The sequence below is a fragment of the Furipterus horrens genome, unplaced genomic scaffold (assembly GCF_987537825.1).
Source record: "Furipterus horrens unplaced genomic scaffold, mFurHor1.1.pri manual_scaffold_6, whole genome shotgun sequence".
In the NCBI taxonomy this organism is placed as follows: domain Eukaryota; kingdom Metazoa; phylum Chordata; class Mammalia; order Chiroptera; family Furipteridae; genus Furipterus; species Furipterus horrens.
The window spans coordinates 36834120-36856586 of record NW_028327176.1 but is presented as its reverse complement, the minus strand read 5'-3'; the positions used below and the strand labels follow the sequence as shown (position 1 = coordinate 36856586).

Below are 22467 nucleotides of genomic sequence, written 5' to 3'. Positions count from 1 at the left end.
GTTGTGAGAGGCTGCATTCAGCTTCAGTGAATTTTTTTGAAGACTTTCAGCACATTTGCCCATTTCATTATGTGTGATTTACAAGTGCATCTGCCCACACTGTGCTGAGTGTTCAGCAGTTTTTGACCAATAATGGCATGACCCCTGTACTCCACTCCTCCTATTCATCCGATCTCACCCCGAGCAACTTTTTTTCATTTCCCCATGTGAAAAAGGGGAACCTTTGCCAATGTGGAAGAGATGAAACAAAAAATGCCAGAAGCACTAGAAAGTATAAGAATCAACAAGTTCACAAACTGTTCTGAGCAGTGGGAAAAAACGTCTTGATAGGTGTATTGCATCAAATGGAGAATACTTTGAAGGTGACTGAAGTTTAAACATGTAAGGATAAACGTAATTTTTAATAAATAAATTTTGGGTTTTTTGGTCCCTTCTTGTATAGAACATTCCATACAACTGTAGCAGAATACACATTTCTTCTCAAGTGCACAGGAAACATTTTCCAGGATAGTTCATATGTCAGGGAATAAAACCAGTCTCAACAAATCCAAGTAGAAATTATATCAAGTATCTTTCCCAATTGCTATGGTATGAAACTACTAATCAGTAACAGGAGGAAAGCTAGAAACTCACAAAAACATGGAAATTAAACAACCATTTGAATTACCAATGGATCAGAGACAGAATCAAAAGGGAAATTAAAAAAAAAAATCTTGAGACAAATAAAAATTGAAACAACACTCCAAAACTTACGAGATACTGCAAAATCAGTCCTAAAAGGAAAGTTTGTAGATTTAAGTGCATACATTAAAATAAGAAAAAGATCTCAGATTAGCAACCTAACATTACCGCTCAAAGAACTAAAAAAAGAAGAATAAACTAAGCCTGAAGTTAGTAGAGCAAAGGAAATAATAAAGATTAGAGCAGAATAGCTTTTCTGCTGGTGGGCGCCGCTGAGTAAGCACCACTTAAGTCTCCTCTCCTGTAGTCATCATATCTAAATCAGAGTCTCCCAAAGAGCAGGGACAGCTACAGAAGCTCCCTTTTGGAGTTTGAGCTTTGAAACAGCAGATGAGAATCTGAGCAGCCATTCTGAGCAATGGGGAATGCTTACAGACTGTGTGGTGATGAGACATCCAAATGCCAAGTGTTCTGGGGGCTTCGGGTTCGTCACACATGCCACTGTGGAGGAGGTGGATGCAGCCAGGAATGCAAGGCCACGCAAGGTGGATTAAAAAGTTGTGGAACCAAAGAGGGATGTCTCAAAGGAAGATTCTCAAAGGCCTGGTGCCCACTTCACTGTGAAAAAGATTTGTGTCGGTGGTATATAAGATGACACTAAAGAACATTATCTAAGTAGTTATTTTGAACAGCATGGGAAAATTGAAGTGACTGAAATCATGACTGAGTGAGGCAGTGGCAAAAAGAGAGGCTTTGCTTTTGTAACCTTTGATGATCAAGACTCCATAGATCAGATTGTCATTCAGAAATACCATACTGTGAGTGGTCACAATTGTGAAGTAAGGAAAGCCCTATCGAAGCAAGAGATGGCTAGTGCTTCATCCGGCCAAGGAGGCTGAAGTGGTTCTGGAAACTTCAGAGGTGGTTGGGGAGGTGGCTTTGATGGGAACGACAACTTTGGTCAAGGGGGAAACTTCAGTGGTCGAGGTGGCTTTGTTGGCAGCTGTGGTGCTGGTGGATATGGTGGCAGTGGGGATGGCTAGATGGATTTGGTGATGATGGTAGTTATGGCGGAGGCGGCCCTGGTTCCTCTGGAGGAAGCAGGGCCCATGGCAGTGGTGGACAGGGTCATGGAGACCAGGGCAGTGGCTATGGCGGGAGTGGCAGCTGACAGCCATAACAACAGAGGAGACAGAGGCAGCTTTGGCAGCTTTGGTGCTGGTAGTGGAAGCGACCTTGGAGGTAGCAGAAGCTACGATGATTTTGGCAATTCCAGGAATCAATCTTTAAATTTTGGACCCACAAAAGGAGGAAGCTTTGGCAGCAAAAGGTCAGCCCCTGTGTTGGTGGAGGCCACTACTTTGCCAAACCACAAAACCAAGGTGGCTGTGGCAGTTCCAGCAGCAGCAGTAGCTAAGGCAGTGGCAGAGGTTTTAACTACTGCCAGGAAACAATGCTTAGCAAGAACAGAGAGCTAGAGAAGTCACAGGGAAGCTACAGGTTACAATAGGTTTGTGACCTCAGCCAAGCACAGTGGTGACAGGGCCTAGCTGCTACACAGAAGACGTGTTTTAGACAATCCTCATGTGAATGGGTGAAAAGCTTGAGGACTGCATTTGTGACCAATTATATAACAGGTTGTTTTTGTTTCTGTTCTGTGAAAAGTGTAAAGCATTACAACATAAGTTTTTAATATAGTGGGTTATTTTTTGCACCCATGCTGTTGACTGCTAGATGCAATAGTTTGATTATGACTCTGAGTAAACGTGTCTAAAAAAGAAAGGATTAAAGCAGAAATAAATGAAGTAGAGACTAGAAAAACAATAAAAAAGATTAACAAAATAGACTTCCGGCCAAGATGGAGGTGTAGACAGGCACGCTGCGTCTCCCTCCACAACTAAGAAGGAATACAACTACCTCAAAACTAGAAACAACCAGAAGTTCCACAAAATCAAACTGCACAGAACTCCAGCAACAAAGATATAAAGAAGAAAGACTTATCCAGACAGGTAGGCGGGGTGGAGTGGGGGCGGAGAGGACTCGGTGGTGGCAGCAGCAGCGGCGGCAGTGGCAGGCCGGAGGAAAGCACAGTCACACGTTTGAAAGTCAGGAGGGACACCTGCGGAGCATTCCCAGCTCCTCACTGGACCTAGCAGCTCACAGTCCCAGCACTGGGGAAAATTAAGCCTCATTCCTTCTGATTATGCAAACCAGTGGGGGTTGGGGTGGAGGCAGAAACTGCCAGTCTCTTAGCAAAGTCTGCTTCTTTAAAGGTCCTCCACGGTCCTAGAACGTCCGCAGACCCACCCACTCTGGGAACGATGGCCAGGGCAGCAGCTAGAGGGGTGCCAGTCTGGTAAGGAAGGGCGAGTGCTGTGCAGGCGACATTGTTCCCTCTTGGACCCCTCCCCCACATACAGCACCACAACGTGGTGAAACAGGTCACCCTGTACTGATGAATCCCCAAGGCTCCTCCCCTTACAACCTAACAGGAGCGACAGCTCTACCTGGGACAAGGAGGCAAACAAACACAGGAGCCTGTCAGACTGAGGAGACAGAAAAGTATGGCCCAAAAGGGGAAATGGATCAAGGTTCCAGTGGAAGAACTAAGCGACGAGGAGATAGACAACCTAACAGATGCAGAATTCAAAACACTGGTGATAAAGATGCTCGAAGGCTTAACAGATATGCTTGCATATGAAAAATGCATAAGAGAAGTGAGGGCTATGTATGCTAAGTGAAACGAAGGAAAATCCACACAAAACCAATGGTGAAGGGAAGGAAACCGGGGTTCAAATCAATGATTTGGGACATAAGAAAAAAGCAGTCAACCAGTGCAGAATGAGGAAGCAAGAATTGAAAATAATGAGGAAAACTTCCCAAAACTTTCAAAGGAGATGGACATACTTGTCTAGGAAGCACAGAGGGTCCCGGGAGAGCTGGACCCAGAGGGGACCACATCAGGACGCATCATGATTGAGATGCCAAAGGTGAAAGATAAAGACAAGAGTCCTGGGGGCAGCAAGAGAAAGGCAGAGAGTTGCCTACGAGCGGGTGCCTATAGGACTATCAGCTGATTTCTCAGAGGACACTTTGCAGGCAGGAAGGGACTGGCAAGCAGTATTCAATGTGATGAAAGGCAACCTGCAACCAGGACAACTCTATTCAGCAAGGCTATCACTTAGAATGAAAGGGCAGATCAAGTGCTTCCCAGACAAGGTGAAGCTAAAGGAGTTCATCATCACCAAGCCATTATTATATGAAATGTGAAAGGGACTTACTTAAGAAAAAGAAGATCAGAACTATGAACACTAAAATGACAACAAACTCACAGCTATCAACAACTGAATCTAAAAAAATAAAAACAAAATCCAACTAAGAAAACCAGAATAGAAACAGAATCATGTATGGGGATCATTTGGAGGGTTATCAGCTGGGCGTGGGGAGGGGGAGAAATGGGGAAATGATGCAGGGACTAAGAAGCATAATTGGTAGGTACAAAATAGACAGGGGGAAGTTAAGAATAATATAGGAAAGGGTGAAGCCAAAGAACTTATATGCATGACCCATATAAGGGGGGTGGGATTGATGGAGGGAAGGGTGGTACTGGGCAGAGGGGACCAAAGGGGAAAAAAATTGGAACTACTGTAACAACATAATCAATAAAATATACTTTAAAAAAAGATTAACAAAAATAAAAGTAGGTTCTTTGAAAAGATAAACAAAATTGTGAACCTAAGACCTGAGATCAAATTTTAATCTCTTCTAATGAAAAAAACTAAGAAAAGATATCTTTTAAATTATCAGGGTTTCATAAAATTCTTTTTTTCTTAATTTGCTGTTTCTTAAGTAATTTATATCCAGAGAGTATGGCATTAATATTCTAGTAAATTAATTATTAAAGATATCAATAAAATATAAATAAAATTATTTTTCTTTTAAAGCAAAAATAATCTCTTGATGACTCTGACATTTGCAAAATGTAGAACTCAAGAGTTGACATTTGGAATTATTTTCTTTTCATGGCATCTTGGCAGATCAGACTCTGAGCTATATAGCAAAGGTCCTAGTCTAACCTAGGATCTAAAATATGTTGCTGACTGAGGGGACATTTCCTACAATTTAATTTAAAGGTACAAAACCAATCTTTTGTCGAATGACCAGGTATTTAAGCCCTACTACCAAGTGATATCAATTTAACAAAGTGAAAATTAAATACAATTTATTAATGATTTCTCATCTTCATAAAAAGTAAAGCTTTCATTTGATGAAATGTTACTAAAAATATATGAAATATTATAATAAAGTCTCTGTTTAGAATTGGACCAAAAAACTTTTTTAAAAAAGCAAGTCAGAAGGTATCTCATTACTGTTCTATTACAGGTACAAGGCACTAAGGTTTAATAACCTAAAGATAACTATGCATCTGAATTCATGATGCTTTCATCAGCTCATCAACTGCTTTAGAGCACTGAATTCTAGTCTTGGAATTGCTACTGCCTATCTGAACAGTCTCACAACCTCTGTGGGCCTCAGATCCCCACCTGTTGAAGAGAAGAAAAATCCCTTCTGAGGAATAACTCAGAAAAATTGTGAATGTAAATCAAATAATATAGGTTAAAGCTTTGAAAAATAAGGTATCGAGGAGAATATATAAATCCTAGGCACAGATTTCAATACCATTACGACTTTTTCATTCTTTTGCTAGCATCATTTTGTTAAATAAAAACTTCCCAAATAAAGAAAAATGTTTGTTTCTCCCCAGATTTTATGTTTACTTTGCCTAACTTCCATTTTCCCTTGATGGGCATAATATTGTTTAGTGTTTGGGTGGCATTTCCACGTTAGTAATATCCTTTCAAAGCCTTGTGTAACACATTGTACCAATACACAAACTGATTTCGTCTTGAAGTTGAACCAAGCCATCAGTTGAATGGCATTTTTACTGATAAAATTTTTCAAACATTGAATCAATGAGTGACATTTATGGCCTGAAAAAAAATATCATCTGAAAATCAGTAAATTCAGTGCTTGCATAGATGCAACGCCCAGTAGTTCATAGAATGTGTGCTTTGGAGAGAAGCCCAGATCTGCATTCCTACCCTGATAATACAGGCGATATGGATGTGGCCAAATTACTTAACCTCCCACAGTTATTATGGGGTTGAATCTGGTGTATGTAAATCACAGGATCCAGCCTCATGGAGACACTCAATATATGGCAGCTATCATAGACCTATATAGTAGGTCTCTACGGGCAATAGCGACAGCTGCTGTGTCTGAAACCTGAAATCTTAGTGTTCATGTACAGAATCTGCTTCACATACCTCTGTTAAATGACAAGGAAGGAAACAGAACCACCCTAGTTATTGCCATAACAAGGTGATGTGTGTCCAGATTGCCCTGAAGGATTCCTCTGTTTAATACTCACTGTTTAATGCTAAAATAAAATGTCTACTTTCAGAAAATTAGGACCCAATTTGAATGTAATTGCCCAACTTTTATACTAGAGATAATTTCTGACTGGAGAGATAATATTCATTATATTTGGGCTTTTACATAATTATACTGATAATGGCCTCCATAACTTAAGAAATTACCATGGCACCAAGATTACCTATTCTGTAAAGAAAATACATGCTTTAATGATGTGCTAAGAGAATAAAAAAATCTAGTAGTTTACATGCACATTTTTTTCTCCAAATATATTTTACTGTTTTAGGTGCTAGGGAGGCAGAAAACTCCAAATGTCATTCAGTTTTGAAACTTTGCTACTCCTTTTCACTTAAAAATATTTTTAAAATATGATTAGGTAAATGCCTTCTTTTTAACCTATATTTAAAGACAAGAAATATGCAATTGTCCTTATTCTTGTACTGATTCTCTTCTGCTTAAATACCAGCCATTTTTAGTCAGTGTCCAAACCCAATGAGATTCTGGGTTATGACCTTTGTTATGAAGCTGCCTGCTTACTCACCTGGCGATCATAACTGATTTGCGTTTCTTGCTCAATATCGGAGTCCAACTCTGGCACGTCAGATAAATCTGAGTCAGATTCTTCACTGTAGGAATCAGTGCCACCTTCTGTAGAAACACAACCGAGGAGAGTCGAGCAAAAATTCTGAGACTCTAAAGAGCTAACAATTTTATTTAGAGTATTTTCTTTTTTCTATCTTATCAAAGTAAATAAAAATAACTACACCAGTTTTCATTCAAGATAAATCCTAACAACATTTTTTTTTACTCTTTTGGTTAAGTCCAACACACCCCTCACCCTTTCCAGGAGCCCTGATGGACTAGAACAATGTCCCCCGCACCACCACCATTTCCACATTTCTATTACATAACAGATTTTTGAATTTTAAATCTTGCCTTGGAAAGGGGGGAAACGGGCAGATTTCACCAAGGAGACGGCTGGTACAAAAGAAAATTCAACCATTTATTTCAATGAAGATCCTCTTTAGCCTGTTAGCCTGCCCACCGAGTGTCTGTAATTGCCATGGTCAAGGTTGCTGCAGTACCCCTCTGGATAAAAATCTTTCTTTACATAGTTTTTCACTGTATTACCTGATCATTCCTGCTGACATCACAATAAGTAAAAAGACTACACATCCATTGAACTGGAATAGATTGGCCCAGATTGTGGACCATTCTTTGAAATCCATTCTGGAGGCAACTTTTATTCCAAAGGTTAATCTGTCACCCCAAAGCCTGACCGAGCAGACCCACCGCCCATTACAATCACCCTAAGGAGGCTGAAAAGTATATATTCATGTTATCTTCAGAGATTAATTCATGCAAACCTTAGACTTTCAACTTGCGTTTGATAAAAGCAAAATCCCTTGAAGGAAATTAATCAACTGACCCATATTCATCTCCAAAGTTTTTTCTGTTCTTATTTTTTTTAACTTTAAAATTTATTATAGGAATAACTTTATCAAAATTGCTTTAACTCTTTACCTCCAGAAGAGATGTTAGAACATTCTTTGAAACTTTTATTGAAAAATAAACAGATGTTGAGAAAATTGTTACAGGCTTTACCTTGGGGAGCAGTTTCCAGCAGGCCGTTGCTGACACCTTCTGGAATAAATCTCCACTGGAAAACCGAGTGGTCGGCCCCGCCAGTGCTCACCACCCACTGAAAGTCATGGGACCAACGGACGTTTGTGACATGTGCAGAATGGCCCACGTACTTTCTAAATTTGGCTCCTGAAGACATTTTTGAGAAGATTAGTTACACACAAATAAAATTTATGGGTTAGAAAATTACATTTCTATTCATGTTGAGGAGTAAAATCCTTGAATATATTACAAAATAATCTTCAGTATTACATATCATAACAAATAAGCATATGCTCCAAAAAATATCTCAATTATCCCAGTATGGATTAAGCTAAAAATGGGTCTTAAGCCCTGACCCATGTGGCTCAATTGGTTGGGCATCATCCTGCAAAGCAAAAGGTTGGGGGTTCGATTCCCAATTAGGGCACATGCCTGGGTTATGGGTTTGGTCCCTGGCTGGTTGTGTACAAGAGACAATCAATTGATGTTTCTCCCTCACATCAATATTTCTCTCCCTCTCTTTCTCCTTCCCTTCCCGTCTTTCAAATAAATAAATATATACATAAATAAAATCTTTAAAAATGGGTCTTAAGCCCTGTGGCTAAAGACACATCCAAATGTGTTCCAAATAATGCCTACTGCTTCACTGATTCTGAAAATAAATGCTAAAGAATGAATATATTATACATTCTTATTTAAATCCTAGATAAAATGGGCAGACCTTGCAATTGGGAAACAGAAAATAATTCTGTTGGAAAAAGTCAAATTACTGTTTGGGGTCATGTAGGTGTACTTTGGGAGAATGAATTTTTTTTCCCTTAAATTGATTGCTTTATTCAGTAAACATCATCCTTGGTAGCGAATTCAATAGAAAAACTATTTGAACTTATACCTGTGGTTGAACTAGTGCAGTAAAGTCTCCAGTGCATTGTCAGTACTCAACAGTATAAGGCACTCATGGGAACAAGCATCGTCCACCTTATCCAGTGGAGATCTAATACTCCAAAGACTATGGGAGATTTCAGGGGGCCAACAAGCACCCCATCTCTCCTTCAGAAATACTTCTACCTTTTACAGTCCCTCTAAATGAAATTACTTTTGGGGAAAAGGCCATCTGTTCCAAGTATCGCGTTTAAATATGAAATACTCACTAGAGATATAATGATTTAGATTTAAATGAAGGTGAAAATGACTGCTATCTGTCCCTTTCCTGAGAGCAGGTTCTAACCAGGTGAGGTCCTATTATATTAGGCCCTCCAAAAAAAGTCTACGGGGATGCTGCCATAGAGGGAAAGGAAGGCCTTGGGTCTCAAAAGCAACCTTGGCTATTTCAAAGAGTTGCCTAAACCAGTTTTGGTAATTTAATAACATCAAGCAGATTCCAACTAAGCCCACTTGGAAATGCTGGCTGAAGAGAAGTCAATAATTGGGAAGCAAAGTATATTCTTCCTTTATCTCTATAGAGCTTGTTGGGCTATCTTTTGCTGCCCTGACCTTACACCCTCCTCAGAGATCATTTAACCTATCTCTTTGCCGTGGCTCAAAAATATGCCCACAATTTAAAACAAACAAACAAACAAACAAAAAGCCAAACTCACAGAAACAGTAGGTTTGTGGTTACTAGGGGCTTGGAGGTGGGAGAAATGGGGAGATGCTGGTCAAAGGGGACACTTTCAGTTATAAAATGTATAAATTTTGGGAATCTAATGCATGGCATTGGGACTATAGTTAACAATACTGCATTGTATACTTGATCTTAAATGTTCTTGCCATACGTGCAAAGAAACAGATGGGTTAACTAACCTTAAAGCAGTAACCATTTCACAATATATTCATGTAGGAAATCATTGTACACCTTAAACTTACACAGTTATTTGTTAGTTATATCCTAAAGAATCTAGAAAAAATAAATATGTTCCCAAATTCTTTAATGAAAATCAAAATGAAGACTATGAAAGAGTGGAGATGTGTGACAACCAAGAGAGACTTATACAATAAAACGCCCTGCAGATTCCTTCCTGCTTTCTTTCTTGGATCTCTAGATATCCTGTGTTAAGGACATTCAAGCACCCCGTGGAGAGGCTAACGTGGCAAGGAACTTGGCCTCCAGCCAACAGCCACATGACTGAACCATCTTGGAAGTGGACCCTGGCCTCAGTCTAGCCTTCAGATGACTGCAGCCTCATGAAAGTCCTTGGAAGTGATGGATGTGGCCTTTGTTTGTTCAATAAATACTTGTTAAGTGCTATTTTAGAGGCTGGAGATATATCAGTGAATAAAATCACCAATCCATGCCCTCATGGAGCTTTTGTTCTTCTGAGGGGACTGTTAATAAATAAAATACAAATAAAATATAGCTAATGGTGAGACATGCTATGAAGAAAAATAAAGCAAGCGATGGGAGTAGAGTACTCAAGCGGGGCCGTGTAAGGCTTCTCTTTTTCCTCTAAAGCACCAGGAATGCTCAGGCCTCAGCCCTCATCTCCACTCTACTGACCTTTCTCCCATGGTGTTAAATACTGTTGATGGACTCACAGCTGTCAAATGTTCACCTGCAGCCTTGGACTCCCCTGGAGCGCTGGCAGCCTAAGGACCGCATCTACTTGGGTGTCTAATATCTGCCTTAAACTTATCACGGACAAAACAGCCTGATGAACTCCTGTCCCACTTCCCCGCCTGCTCTTATAACCCCGTAAGACATACACAGAGACAAACCGTTCCCTTTCTCACTCTCCCATCTCTATAAATGGTGCCACCATCCACACCACTGGCCCAGCCCGAAACTTAGGAGTCGTGGTCGATTCCTCTCTTTCCTTCTATCCTTTCACCCAATCCATAAGCAGACTTTTGGCTCTGCCTTAAAACTGTTTCCTAATCTCAACCACCTCTCTCTGCACCTGTTCCTAAGACCTTTGTCCAAGCTACAGCATCTCTCACCTGGACTCCTGCAATAATCTTGCTACTCAAAGGCTTCTCTACTCCATCTATCCCACACAATATCAAAGTGGCCTTTTAAAAACTTAAACTGGTCACATTATACCTCCATTTTAAACACTCGGTAGTTTTCCACTGCATTTGGACTAAGACCCAAATTCAAATGGAGGCGACAGGGCCCTTCACAACATGGTTCCCACCGCCTTCCCCCCTTATTCGCCATGCGCCCGCCACACTGGCCTGCCTGTGCCTACACTGCACGGCAGAAAACGGTCCTGTCTGCTCCATCTGCAGACTTTCTCAGTCATCAGTCTCTGCTCATATCTGGCTGTTTACAGGGGAATGTTGTCACTCCCTGGGTGATAGGGAGACAGGTTCTACCAACGGTTATCATTTCCATCAACAAATCTTGTAGATACTTGCCTACCAATAGTTTTGGCATAAAAAGGCCACAAAAACCTGAATGTCCTTGAGGCAAGTTGCAGGATTCATAAACCATGAGTCATGAAAAGTTAGAACAAGTCAATTTGCTATGAGTACATGGAAACTTCTGCAGATCACTGAGGTGGGTTTTTTCCTCTCACCACATTGCCACTGGCTGATCACCTCTCCCTCTTCATTCAGACATCCCTGTGTGCCATCAGCCTCGGGGTTATTCTACATATAAAGTGCCTCATTTTGACAGCGTCACTCACAACCTTCTCCTACCTCCCCCGACCCTCCCATTCTAATAACCTAACCCAAAATCTACCTTTTCGTTGCTATTTTCCAGACCCAAATTCACCCTACAAGGTTGGTGGTACAAAGGAAATACCCACCCTCACTGAGCTAACTTTGTTCCCAAGTCCTGATAGTTGTGACCAATCGTATCGCTTCTGACGCCACTGATGTTTTCCTGAATCCCCAGATACCTTCTGGTTGCCTAACTTCCCTTCCATAAGTACATTACTCAATCTAACAAGATATGCCCTATTACTCAAAAGGCCCATTAGGCAGAGAGTTTGAATTTGGCATGGTGAGGTAATTTTGTGAGTATTTTAAAACGAATGGTCATTTTGTCAAGTGTAAGTGATGGTGCTCTTGCTATGTATTTCATGTTCAATTTTGTACTGTAATTGTCATTGCTTCTAAACAGCCGGTTAGCTCAAAATGACTTTCTGATTACATTTTCAATCCCTTTTTCCTTGCTTAATCTAAAAATCGCTCCAGTGAAAGAGTTTTCAGGCAGCAGCATGTCCCTACTGATTACTTTCTTAAGATCAGATTTTTAGGGCACAGTCAGGAGTCTCAGAAAAGACTGTGTATGGGCTTTGCCTAAACTTGCAGAGGAAGAAGATGAGGTCATAACATGGTCATCCTACAAAGCCTGAAAGTGCCACAAGAAATGATGGAACAAAATTTTAACAATGAAAGAAACAAAACAACAAAATGTGAAGGCAGAGGTGGTTGTTTTGAATCAAACTTCTCTCTCAAAAATGTCACTGCTTATGTAAATCTGGTCTGCAGAATTAGTGCTATGACAAGGGGTCCATCAATTGTATTACCTGAAAGAGCAATCACTTTCAGATTTTATTTTAAATACGGCTAAAAGGATTTGCTCTGCTTTTACATTCATAATCACAATTAGCTATGAAGCATACAAATCTTAATTGCAATATTTTGATGTATAATTAAATTATGAGCATTTACATCAATCTAAATAAAACAGAACTTGTTTAAAACATGAAACATGACGCTTATGAATCACAAAATGGTGAGCAAAAGCCTTAGTTACACTGCATGTGCATGCTGGGATAAGTCTAAATGAAACATCTCTTTTGGGCCTTACCTTTCTTGAGACAAGGAAATTTAAACAATTTAACCAGTCCAAAATCATCTCCAGACACCAGCACTGAGCTGTTGTAATTTGCATCCACTGAGTTGATATCATTGATATCAGTGTATTTTGGCCAAATTCCACTCACTTCTGGGCCTCTCACACATGTCCAGGAGGCCCAGGGGATCCCTTTGATTTCTTCTTTACTTGTTAAAGGCTTCCCAGCTGAAAATAATCAATAAACATTAATATAATGTTACATTTAAATAAAAAACATATTCTAAATTGCTGTATTTATTTTTCTTTTCTTATAAAGGTCTAAAACCTTTTTTAAAAACTTGTGTAAAACAAGGAAACTTTGTCTTTGCCTGATTTTCTTTTTAACCAGCAAAGTTTAAGGGAAGTTACATGCTCAAAACTCAGACATAAGGAGAAGAAAAAAATATCATTGTATTAAATGGAATAACTCAAACTATTAATATTCACTTGAGCTTAATTAATTAAATACATATGATATTATGCTTCATATTATTGATGAAATGATTTTATACTATTTAGTCACCATCATTTTGTCAGATTTTTAATAAGTTTACTCTTACTTTATACTTTTCATAATTCAAGGAACTGAAATTTTTAAAAAATGTTTTTTAATTCGGTCTCAATAAATAGGTGAAAAAATGAATGTATTTCATTAATTAAATTTAAAAGTGATAGATGATGAGAATTCACCGAATTATGATAAAATAAATGCAATTCGGTGGGGAAAGGAGCACTGACAATTGTGTTAGGGACGCTCTTTAACATACAGCGAGTGTGATACCCAGTCTCCACCAGCAGCTGGCAACGGGCATCTCCAGGGAACACACAAAGGAGGAATCACACAGAAAAAGAAATTTTAAATAAGTGTATTACCTCATACTTTCTCCCTCAAAATAAATTATTTTCAAACAAAGAATTTGTGAGAATGATGCTCTTGTATATTACTGGGGCACTATCACATTTGCATCTAGATGTCCTGCATTCTACCAGTGTTACATAAAATTAATTATAAAGAACATAGAATCAGAGAGTTTCTAGTTGGATCATAGTCTTTGATCCAGTGTTCCTGCTTTGGAGAATGTAGTGCAAGGGACTGAGAAGAGCAAATCTGACCTGTACAAAGACATTTGGAGCTGTGCTGTCTATACCAGCAAAGAAAGTGGCAATAAACCCAAATGTTCAATAATAGGAGAATGAGAAAGCAAATTATAATATTATTACTAAGCAGGATGTTATTTTGTTATTGTAAATGGCAAACATGTGTCCCATATTTTTTATATATGGGAAATATATATGAAATAATAACAAGCAAAAAAGTAGACACAAAGAAATATGCACCCAGTAATGGTGCATTAACAAATCTAATAAGGCAGAGACAACAAAAAGTTGAAGTTATATGTTACACATTATTTTAAGATAAATTTTTCAATTACTTTCATAAATTGAAGATAAGCTATTATCTGAGGTCAAGATTCATGTTGAATATTAAAGTTTTCTTCTTACATTAAAAAATCATAAAGATTATAAAACTGAAAGTTGTTTTTTGTTTATGACAGGTTAGTGTCAAACTAAATGTTACTAATGAGTGTTAGATAAATCAGATGAATCTCTTACAAAAGGTACAATGAGGGGTTACAAACAAAAATTTTATTTTTAGAATTCCAATTAGTACATTTCACCAAATAATCAAATAATATGGGAAAGAACACATATTTGAGAGTAAAGCAATCTCAATAAATAAAAAAATGTAATCCTCAAATCTTTAGTATTCTTAGTATTTTTTCTAGAACTTTTTTCTTTATCTTTAAGCATTCTTTGTGTATACCCTTTGTTCATTATAACTATTGCAAGTATTTATACCCAGCTGATGCCTTGTCTTTTCATTATATTCAAGGTCTCTCTTATAGTGGAGCGATTTTTTATTTTAATATGTTCCAATTAGTTAATCTCTTCTTTGAGAGTCGGTGATTTGAGGGTCTTGTTTCAGAAAACATTCCTTGCCCTGAGGTCACAACCACATTCCCATATTTCCTTCACGTGGTTTCAAGTTTTGCTTTTCACGAACATCTGATGCCTGCATAACTTACACGGCATTTTGTAGAACAGTCGTTCTCCTGCACCATCATTAGTTTGCAAGTATTTACTATCCAAAGACCAGTCAATGTGTGTAATGAAACTAAGGGACTTGTTGCATTCTCCAATTTTCTTATACCTCTGGGCGACCGCATAGATGTCTACGGGGCCATCATTAGATCCCACTGCGAGGTAAGAGCCATCTGGAGAAAATTTCATTTCATGAATGACTTCTTTTCGATCTTTGATATGAACCACTTCTGTCATATCTCTACAAGAATAAAAAGCAAAGTGATAAGCAGCAAATCTAGAAAAAGAAACCTGAAGTCATGTATTAAAGTATATGTGTCAGAGAAAAAATTGTTTAGAATGGGAGAAAATACCTGTAGGAATTAGAGAAGTAACTTTTGAATATAAAATATTCGGTTAACTTTAAATATAAAATATTATTTAAAGTTTATGACCAATTTAGGAAAAATTAATAATATTTAAAATAATATTTTGGGCTTCCAAAGTAAAAACAAAAAAATTGTAATAAAGTGCATACTTGCTTTCATGTTCAATTATATTTTATTTTTCTTTAGAATTTTTTTGTTAAAAAATTGGGGTTTGTAAAATTGTTTTAAAATGTGTCATGAAAAATAGATATATCAAGGTTAGGATAAAAATAAAACATCCTTTTTATATTTTAAGGACAAAAAACTGCTTAATGCTTATTGCTGTAAGAAGAGAAAGACCAAAAAAGCAGAAAAGAAAAATTACTCTTTTTCATTCTAAGCTGTTAGGGAATTATTTAACTTTGGCTATGAAAGATCAATAACACACACACTGAATCACCAGAATATCCTATATTCTTTCTAATCAGAGTCTGGTAAGAATTTCTGCCCTCATTTGAAAGCTCATTGAGGATTTTTCTACAACTATGAGACAAGATTATGATTGGCAGGTCCCCCGACCTAGTAATAAACTCCGAAGCAAATATTAGGCATTATTTCTCCACATAATTCCTCATACCTGCTATCATTTATTAATAGCACTACAGTTTACTACAATATTATAAAATAGATGTGGGTTTTTTGTTTTTGTTTTTGTTTTTGGCTTGGAAAATCCATTAAAAAGAAAAGAAAATCTGGTAATCAACTATCTTTTCACGCATCACTAAGCAGAGAAAGAATGCCTTGCCCACCAATTTGGTAATAAGTTATGTGTGGCTGGTAATGAGAATTTAGTGTAATACACTGTGCCAAAAGCATTTTGCAAATCTATATAGAATTTGTTCTGTGCAAAACCTGCCCTATCGAATTTCTGGCTGCATTTCCTTTCTGTAATCACAAAATGGGTGAGCAAGAACAACTAACGAGTTCAGAGAAATTATAAGGGTGGATCATAATTTTTACCTTGTAAGAATTACAGAGGACATTTGTAAGTATGAAATATTTTATTCTGTCAATTGTGGGTGGAAGAAATCTTTTACTCCAACTCGCCTCTAAAAATCTGCTGCTGTTGGAGGCTATTTTATTCTTTCTTCCTCTTTTTTTGGTTTTCTACAAGCACAGAATCCCTTATCGAAAACCCTTGGGACCAGATGAGTTTGGGAATTCATTATTCATTAAATTTTAAAAAGGTTCACATACAATATATTATGCAATATCACCAGTAGGGGCTGGGGCAGCACCCTGTATTAATATTTTTGCAGCAAATCACATGATACGTGATTATTCCTGCTAAGAGATTAATAGATTATATAGTCTCCCATCAGTCCACTGGGGCATGCTGTGCTGACAAAGAAGTCACCGAAGAAGTTTGCATTTTCAGATGTTTGGATTTTGTCCTGACAGGCAGGGTATTGTGGATCTGTAGTGTTCCTATATGAAATAGTAAGTGCATTTTTCCTAAGGTCCCAACCAATACATTATGACAGAAGAATCTTAATTCTAACAAAAGAGCATTTCTTTTTTACTTCTTTTTAAATTTTATTTTTCAATTAGTTTATTTATTTTTTTAATATATTTATTGATTTTAGATGGGGAGGGATGGCGGGGTAAGGAGAGAGAGAAACATCGATGTGAGAGAGAAACATTGATGGGTTGCCTCTTATATGTGCCCTGACCAAAGATGGAACTGGCAACCTAGGTATGTGTCCTGACCAGGGGTCAAATCCACAACCTTTGGTGTACAGGACATTGCTCCAACCCACTGAGCCACAATAGCCCGGGGTTCAATTACAGTTTATATTCAATATTATTTTGTATTAGTTTCAGTTATACATCATAGCATTTAGACAATCATATTTGCCTGATATTTCCAGTACCCACCTGGCACCATACACAGTTATTACAATATTATTGACTCTATTTCCTATGCTGTACTTTACATTCCTGTGACTACTTTGTAACTACCAATTTGTAATTCTTACTCCCTTCACCTTTTAAAAAAATTACATTATTTTGAAATTGTTGTTCTATTACATTTTCCCAATTTTTTTCCCATTGCTCTCCCCTGCTCCGTCCACCCCCCAGTTCCCACAGTCAATCCCCCCCTGTTGTCCATGTCCATGGGTCATTTATACCTGTTCTTTGACTGACCCTTCCCCCTCTTTCCCCCCATCCCTTCACCTTTTTCACTCAGCCCCTCAACACCCTCCCCTCTGGCAATGTCATCTGATCTCTGTATCTATGAGTCTGTTTCTATTTTTGTTTGTTCATATTTTTAAAACGAGCATCTTTAATACCATTTTCAGTGCCAGAATACATGCCTGACTCGGAGAACAATGAAAGAGCCGTCCTTCATGCCCAGGGCCAGCTGCGATCCATCCGGGCTGAAAGCCACGCTGCGAACGGCTTCCTCCATGTTGCAGCGGGCGATCAAGGCGTGGTCAGCCAGGCTCCACAGCCTGAGCACAGGAACACAATGAGAAACCAAACCAAACCACCTCTCATCACCATCAGGCAGCCCAAGGCAGGAAGGCCTGCTCACCACAGTGTGATGACAACAAGGGATGCCGTGATGTCACACGTGTCCTTCCTCCTGGCATGGGGCAGTGTTTAGTACATCTTTGGGTCATTTCCCCCATTAGAAATACCCAGCAAGAAATATAAAATGAGGTAACATTTCCAAAGATTTTGATATTTATAGAAAAAGGTAATTTTAAACAATGCCTTAACACAAAATCTTACTTTTATCTTTAGAGATTAAAAATTACTTTTTACTTACACCAATGGTTATTAATAACTCTTATAGGATAAGAAGCATTAAGATATGCTATTATTGTTAGTTTTTAAGAAAATCTGAGTACCCTTCTAGGAACTGTGCTATGTAAACAAATATAAATTGAAACACACATTCCATTTGTTGGCCTCCCTGGAAAGAAAACAGCTAAGATGGAAAAGAGCCAATGATACCCTTGCCCAAGACGGCTCCAAAGTCAGCGGTCTACAGTCATATGCTATCTTTCCTCATAAGCTGCCTGGAGGCCCACTGCTGATAGGCCCAATCATGGCTGGGGCAGATACCCCATCGGGCCCCTGGCTGACAAGCACAGCTACTGCTAGAGAAAGGGGAATCAAGGGTCCAGTGCAGTTAACAGTTTTCAGTGGCTCCAGGAACACCTATTCTAGGCACCTCAAACTGAATAAACATGAACTAAATTTTTGAAGCTACAAATGAGGGTTTACATGTGAGTTGTAATTGTGGTATCTGACTTCCACCTGTTAGTACTCTGAAGACAGTCTTCTCTTAACACACAATAATATCTGCTAAGTGGACCAATAATCTAGAGTTCTACCATGGAGTCAAGAATAAGTCACTCATGGTAGTTTCTCTAACGCATTCTGCCATCAGGAAGGACGGGGCAAGCTCCTTACAGTGCAGAGTTGCAGAGTGAATGGCTTACTGATCCCTTAGGCAGCTTGCACTGTTCCATCTAAAGCTTATGTTATTCTTTCGATACCTCGTCCATTATTCATAATCTCATGCTGTTTTTAGCCATGCACTATTTTCAGCAATGTAAGCTTTCCTTTACCATCACCCCTCAGTAAACTGTGCTATCCTTATGAAGTCACTCAGCTAAACTTTCTCAAGAAATTATGACTTATACCCTTTCCAAATTTCCATACTCAGTGTACAGTTACATGAAAAAACTTCAGCCAAATTAATGGTTAAGGAGAATAAGACAAAAGCTGATCATCAGGGCTCCTTGGGGAAGTGTGCAATTCTGAGACATCATACAGTTATCAAAATACAAAAGCCAAAGACTTTCTTGAAATCATTTCCATCTAGATGGGTACAAATAGATTTTTTCAGGTGTTTGAATAACTTGGTGGCATTGTTTTGGCTACTTGGGGGAAAGCTCAGCGTAATGGAAGGAAAGGAAGAGAAGAAAGTGAGTGAAGACAAGTACAGGCCAAATATGCATTTATGTCACATGAGGAGATGACCGGAGTGGTTGTCACTGATTTTTAGATTGATGAGACTTAGTGCTTGGTACAGACTAAAAAGTGGATTTATTTTGAGATTTTCCTTATTAACAAGAATACTGATTGTATGTTGATTACATTCAAAGACATACAGAAAAGGGCAAGGGGGGAAGCAGGAACATTTAGTCTAGCTTACAGTGCTCTGTTTTAACTATTAAAGCCCAGAGGCAGTAATCAACTGATTGATTAATCCACTGATTGATTAATCCATCTCTTCCTCTCACTGTCACCCAGTCTTTTTCTGACCTATTTGTTCTTAAGCACATTTATAGCTTAATAATAATTACAAAAATACTGAAATCAGTATAATAGTCTTCATCTCACACTTTCAAATCATATGATCAGTCCTTTGACAATTGCGAGAATATTGGGAGCCCATCCATATTGCTCCTTTTACACACTGTCATGCTCTCAAAGACTAACATGTGATCCGTTGCAAGAGCCCTTGAGGCCCTAATAAAACGGTATATTTTCTCAGGAACCAACACTCCCCTTTGATTTGACGACAATGTTCAAAACTTCATCTGAGAATCTATAAAGAATAATTATTTACTCATATGCTGAAGACAACTTTGCAACTCAGAATGTCAGGGCTAATGGTGACGAATGAGTGCCTGGAACTAAGCTGTGAAACCACAGCACAGCCCCTGCCCAGGACCGAAGGCAAGAGTGGGCTGTGCTGTGAACACGCAGGAGTGCGCTTAGCTCTCAGACCTGCAAGCCAGCCTTACCAGCAGCGTTTTCACTTCTAGGAACATAACCGTGAGTTAAGATGCAGCCAAAGAAAGATAAGGTTATGCCAAGGAGGCAACTGCTGTGGAGCTAAGTGTCTTCATATTCCAGGTGGAAATTGTGTGGTTCTGCCTTGTGGTTTGTCCTTCTATTAAGGAACAAGCAAATTTAGTCAAAGTCAATGTTATTCCAAGGAAGTCAGTGAGGTGACGACGGCCTCTACTGGGGCCTCACCTGACAGAGCGGTCATCGCTGCCTGTCACAGCCAGCGGCTTCTTGGGGTGCAGGGCCAGAGCCCAGAGCTCCCCCTCACAATGGCCTTGCAGGATCAGCATGGGCTTGTCTCGTTCTCGCACAATCACTTCAAATATCTCGCTGTCCTGGGTCCCTGCAAGAAGGCGGTCTGCTTTCCAGCACACGCTCCGGATAGAGAGGCCTGACAAAAACAAATAAGTCAAATAAAAGCATACCTTCACATCATTTACAAATAAAACCCCTAAAGTAAATACACTAGGATGGCACCTAATGCAACACATCTTAAAAATTGCTGGGGGTGGAGGATAAAATGCATGTACCGTTCTGTGTTCATTACCATTTCCTTACATGGGCTGGTCTGCTGGTCCTTTCCCCCACACCCCTTACAATTTATTTTGCAAAAGAGTGATCGCTCTTTCCTGTCTGACTTGGAATAATTATCTATGTTTTATGAAAACCTAACACTTTTGAAATTATTTCCTTCTGACTTGCTATGGAAAAGTTAGTAATCAGTTCAATCTTTAGGATATTAACATTGCATTAAAAATTATATGTGGCTGGTACTACAGAATGGTTAATTATCCTATTAGGCAAGTTTAACATGTATTTGCTCAGAACCCAGACTCATTCTGTGGGAGAACAGATGCACCATGTCCCAGAAATATGCAAATGAAACTTTAATTGCAGTCTCAAAATACCATCAAACATCAAACATCAATTTATGGAATCTTCTCAAAAAGAAGATTTTTAATCTGAACTTCTACCTGCGTAGTATTTTACCCTCTTGGCGAGTCTTCTTGCCCTGCCTGAGCTGGGATGTCTCAGACTTCTGTTCCGTACTAGGTTCATTATTTATTTAATTACATAGTGGATTTTCACAGGTCTGGATTAGAAATATAGGTGCAATCCTACTTTTAGAACTACTTTAAGCAAGGTAAGGATGTGATAAACTTTGAGATCTGAGTTGCCTCACCCATGAGCCTTGTCTGTTTTTGGTGTAGAAAGTACCAGAAGTCAGAGCACCTGGGCTTAAATCCTGCTCTACACCTGACTGGACGCACACAGGGAGAAGAGTCACTTTGGTTTTCTCCCCATAAAATGTAGACTGTAATTATGAAGGCCATGTAATTTATCATCGAAATTGGGACCCACTGAAAATAAAAGGAAATTCTAAAATAATTAAATTTACATAATGTTTGAAATATTTTTTAAATGAGAAAGTAATTTTATGATATTGAATTATCAATTTGTAAACTAATTCTAGCAAAAATATTTTTAATACAGCCCTCACCAGTGTGGCTCTGTTGGTTAGAGCATCGTCCTGTAAACAGAAAGGTCACAGGTTTGATTCCTGGTTAGGACACATAGCTAGGTTGCATGTGCAGTCCCCAGTTGGAGAGTGTGCAAGAGGAAACTGATCGATGTTTCTCTCTCACATTGATGTTTCTCTCCCTCTCTCTCCCTCCCTTCCCCTCTCTCTAAAAATCAATAAGCATGTCTTCGGGTGAGGATTTTTTAAAAAATTAAGAATGATTTTAACAAATTCTAATACTTTATTACAAAATAAAATAGTCTAAAACAGAGGGATGAATAGGCAAAGTACAGAGAATTTTTAGGTCCATGAAACTATTCTATAGGAATAATACTAGATACACGCTATTGTATGTGTCAAAACGCATAGAATATACAATGCCAAGAGTTGGACATATGTTATTATACATGTGTCAAAACCCATATAATATACATACCCTACCGTGAACTATGTAGGCACTGGGTGATAAGGATGTGTCAGTGCAGGTTCACCCACTCTGGTTGATAGGGAGGCTATGCATGTATAGAGTAGGGAGTATATGAGAAATCTCTGTAAATTTCACTCATTTTTGTTGTGAACCTAACTGCTCTAAAACAAAATTAGGTCTACTAAAAGAATCCAGAACAATGCTAAGCCAGATGGGATGTGGAGACAACGGAAGGGCTGATTGGGGGTATAAAAATGCTCTCACTAGAATCCTCATCTTAATTCCCTGTGGTCTCGGAAGGATCAAATGAAATAATTCAGTTATTTATGAAAGAGTACTTTTTAAGACACAAGAGTATTTTTACATGAGATACCTCTCTTTACTTCTTGCTCTGATTTCATTGTTATGTGTCTTAAAATGGAAGGAGACAGCACACAGGCAGATTCACTATTTCTGCTGTGAGTAGGGTGCAGGGCTATCTTGGCAACAGCTAGTCCAGGGTCAATCACTCAGAAGCATCCACTGTAAACACCGTGATGGGCCTTCAAGGTTCGGAAAGGACAGCTGTGTGGTAACCACAGTCAGGATCAGATGGCAGGTTGCCAGAGCAGGCAGCTCGGCTGTGGAGAAGTCTGCCTGTGGCAACAATCCTTTTGCCACT

The 22467-nt window shown here is 38.8% G+C and overlaps 1 protein-coding gene across 2 annotated transcripts in view; it reads right to left on the bottom strand.

Moving 5' to 3' along the window:
* EML6 (EMAP like 6) overlaps window positions 1–22467 on the bottom strand; it is a 263951-nt gene that overhangs the window by 89813 nt on the left and 151671 nt on the right. For both annotated transcript variants that reach the window (XM_090281297.1, XM_090281296.1), the window contains exons 7-12: window positions 20047–20248; window positions 17361–17498; window positions 14620–14876; window positions 12506–12718; window positions 7723–7890; window positions 6659–6765 (exon numbers count right to left, since the gene is read on the bottom strand). In XM_090281297.1, the coding sequence (XP_090137423.1) occupies window positions 6659–6765; window positions 7723–7890; window positions 12506–12718; window positions 14620–14876; window positions 17361–17498; window positions 20047–20248 (1085 nt within the window). The remainder of the gene's footprint in view (window positions 1–6658; window positions 6766–7722; window positions 7891–12505; window positions 12719–14619; window positions 14877–17360; window positions 17499–20046; window positions 20249–22467) is intronic.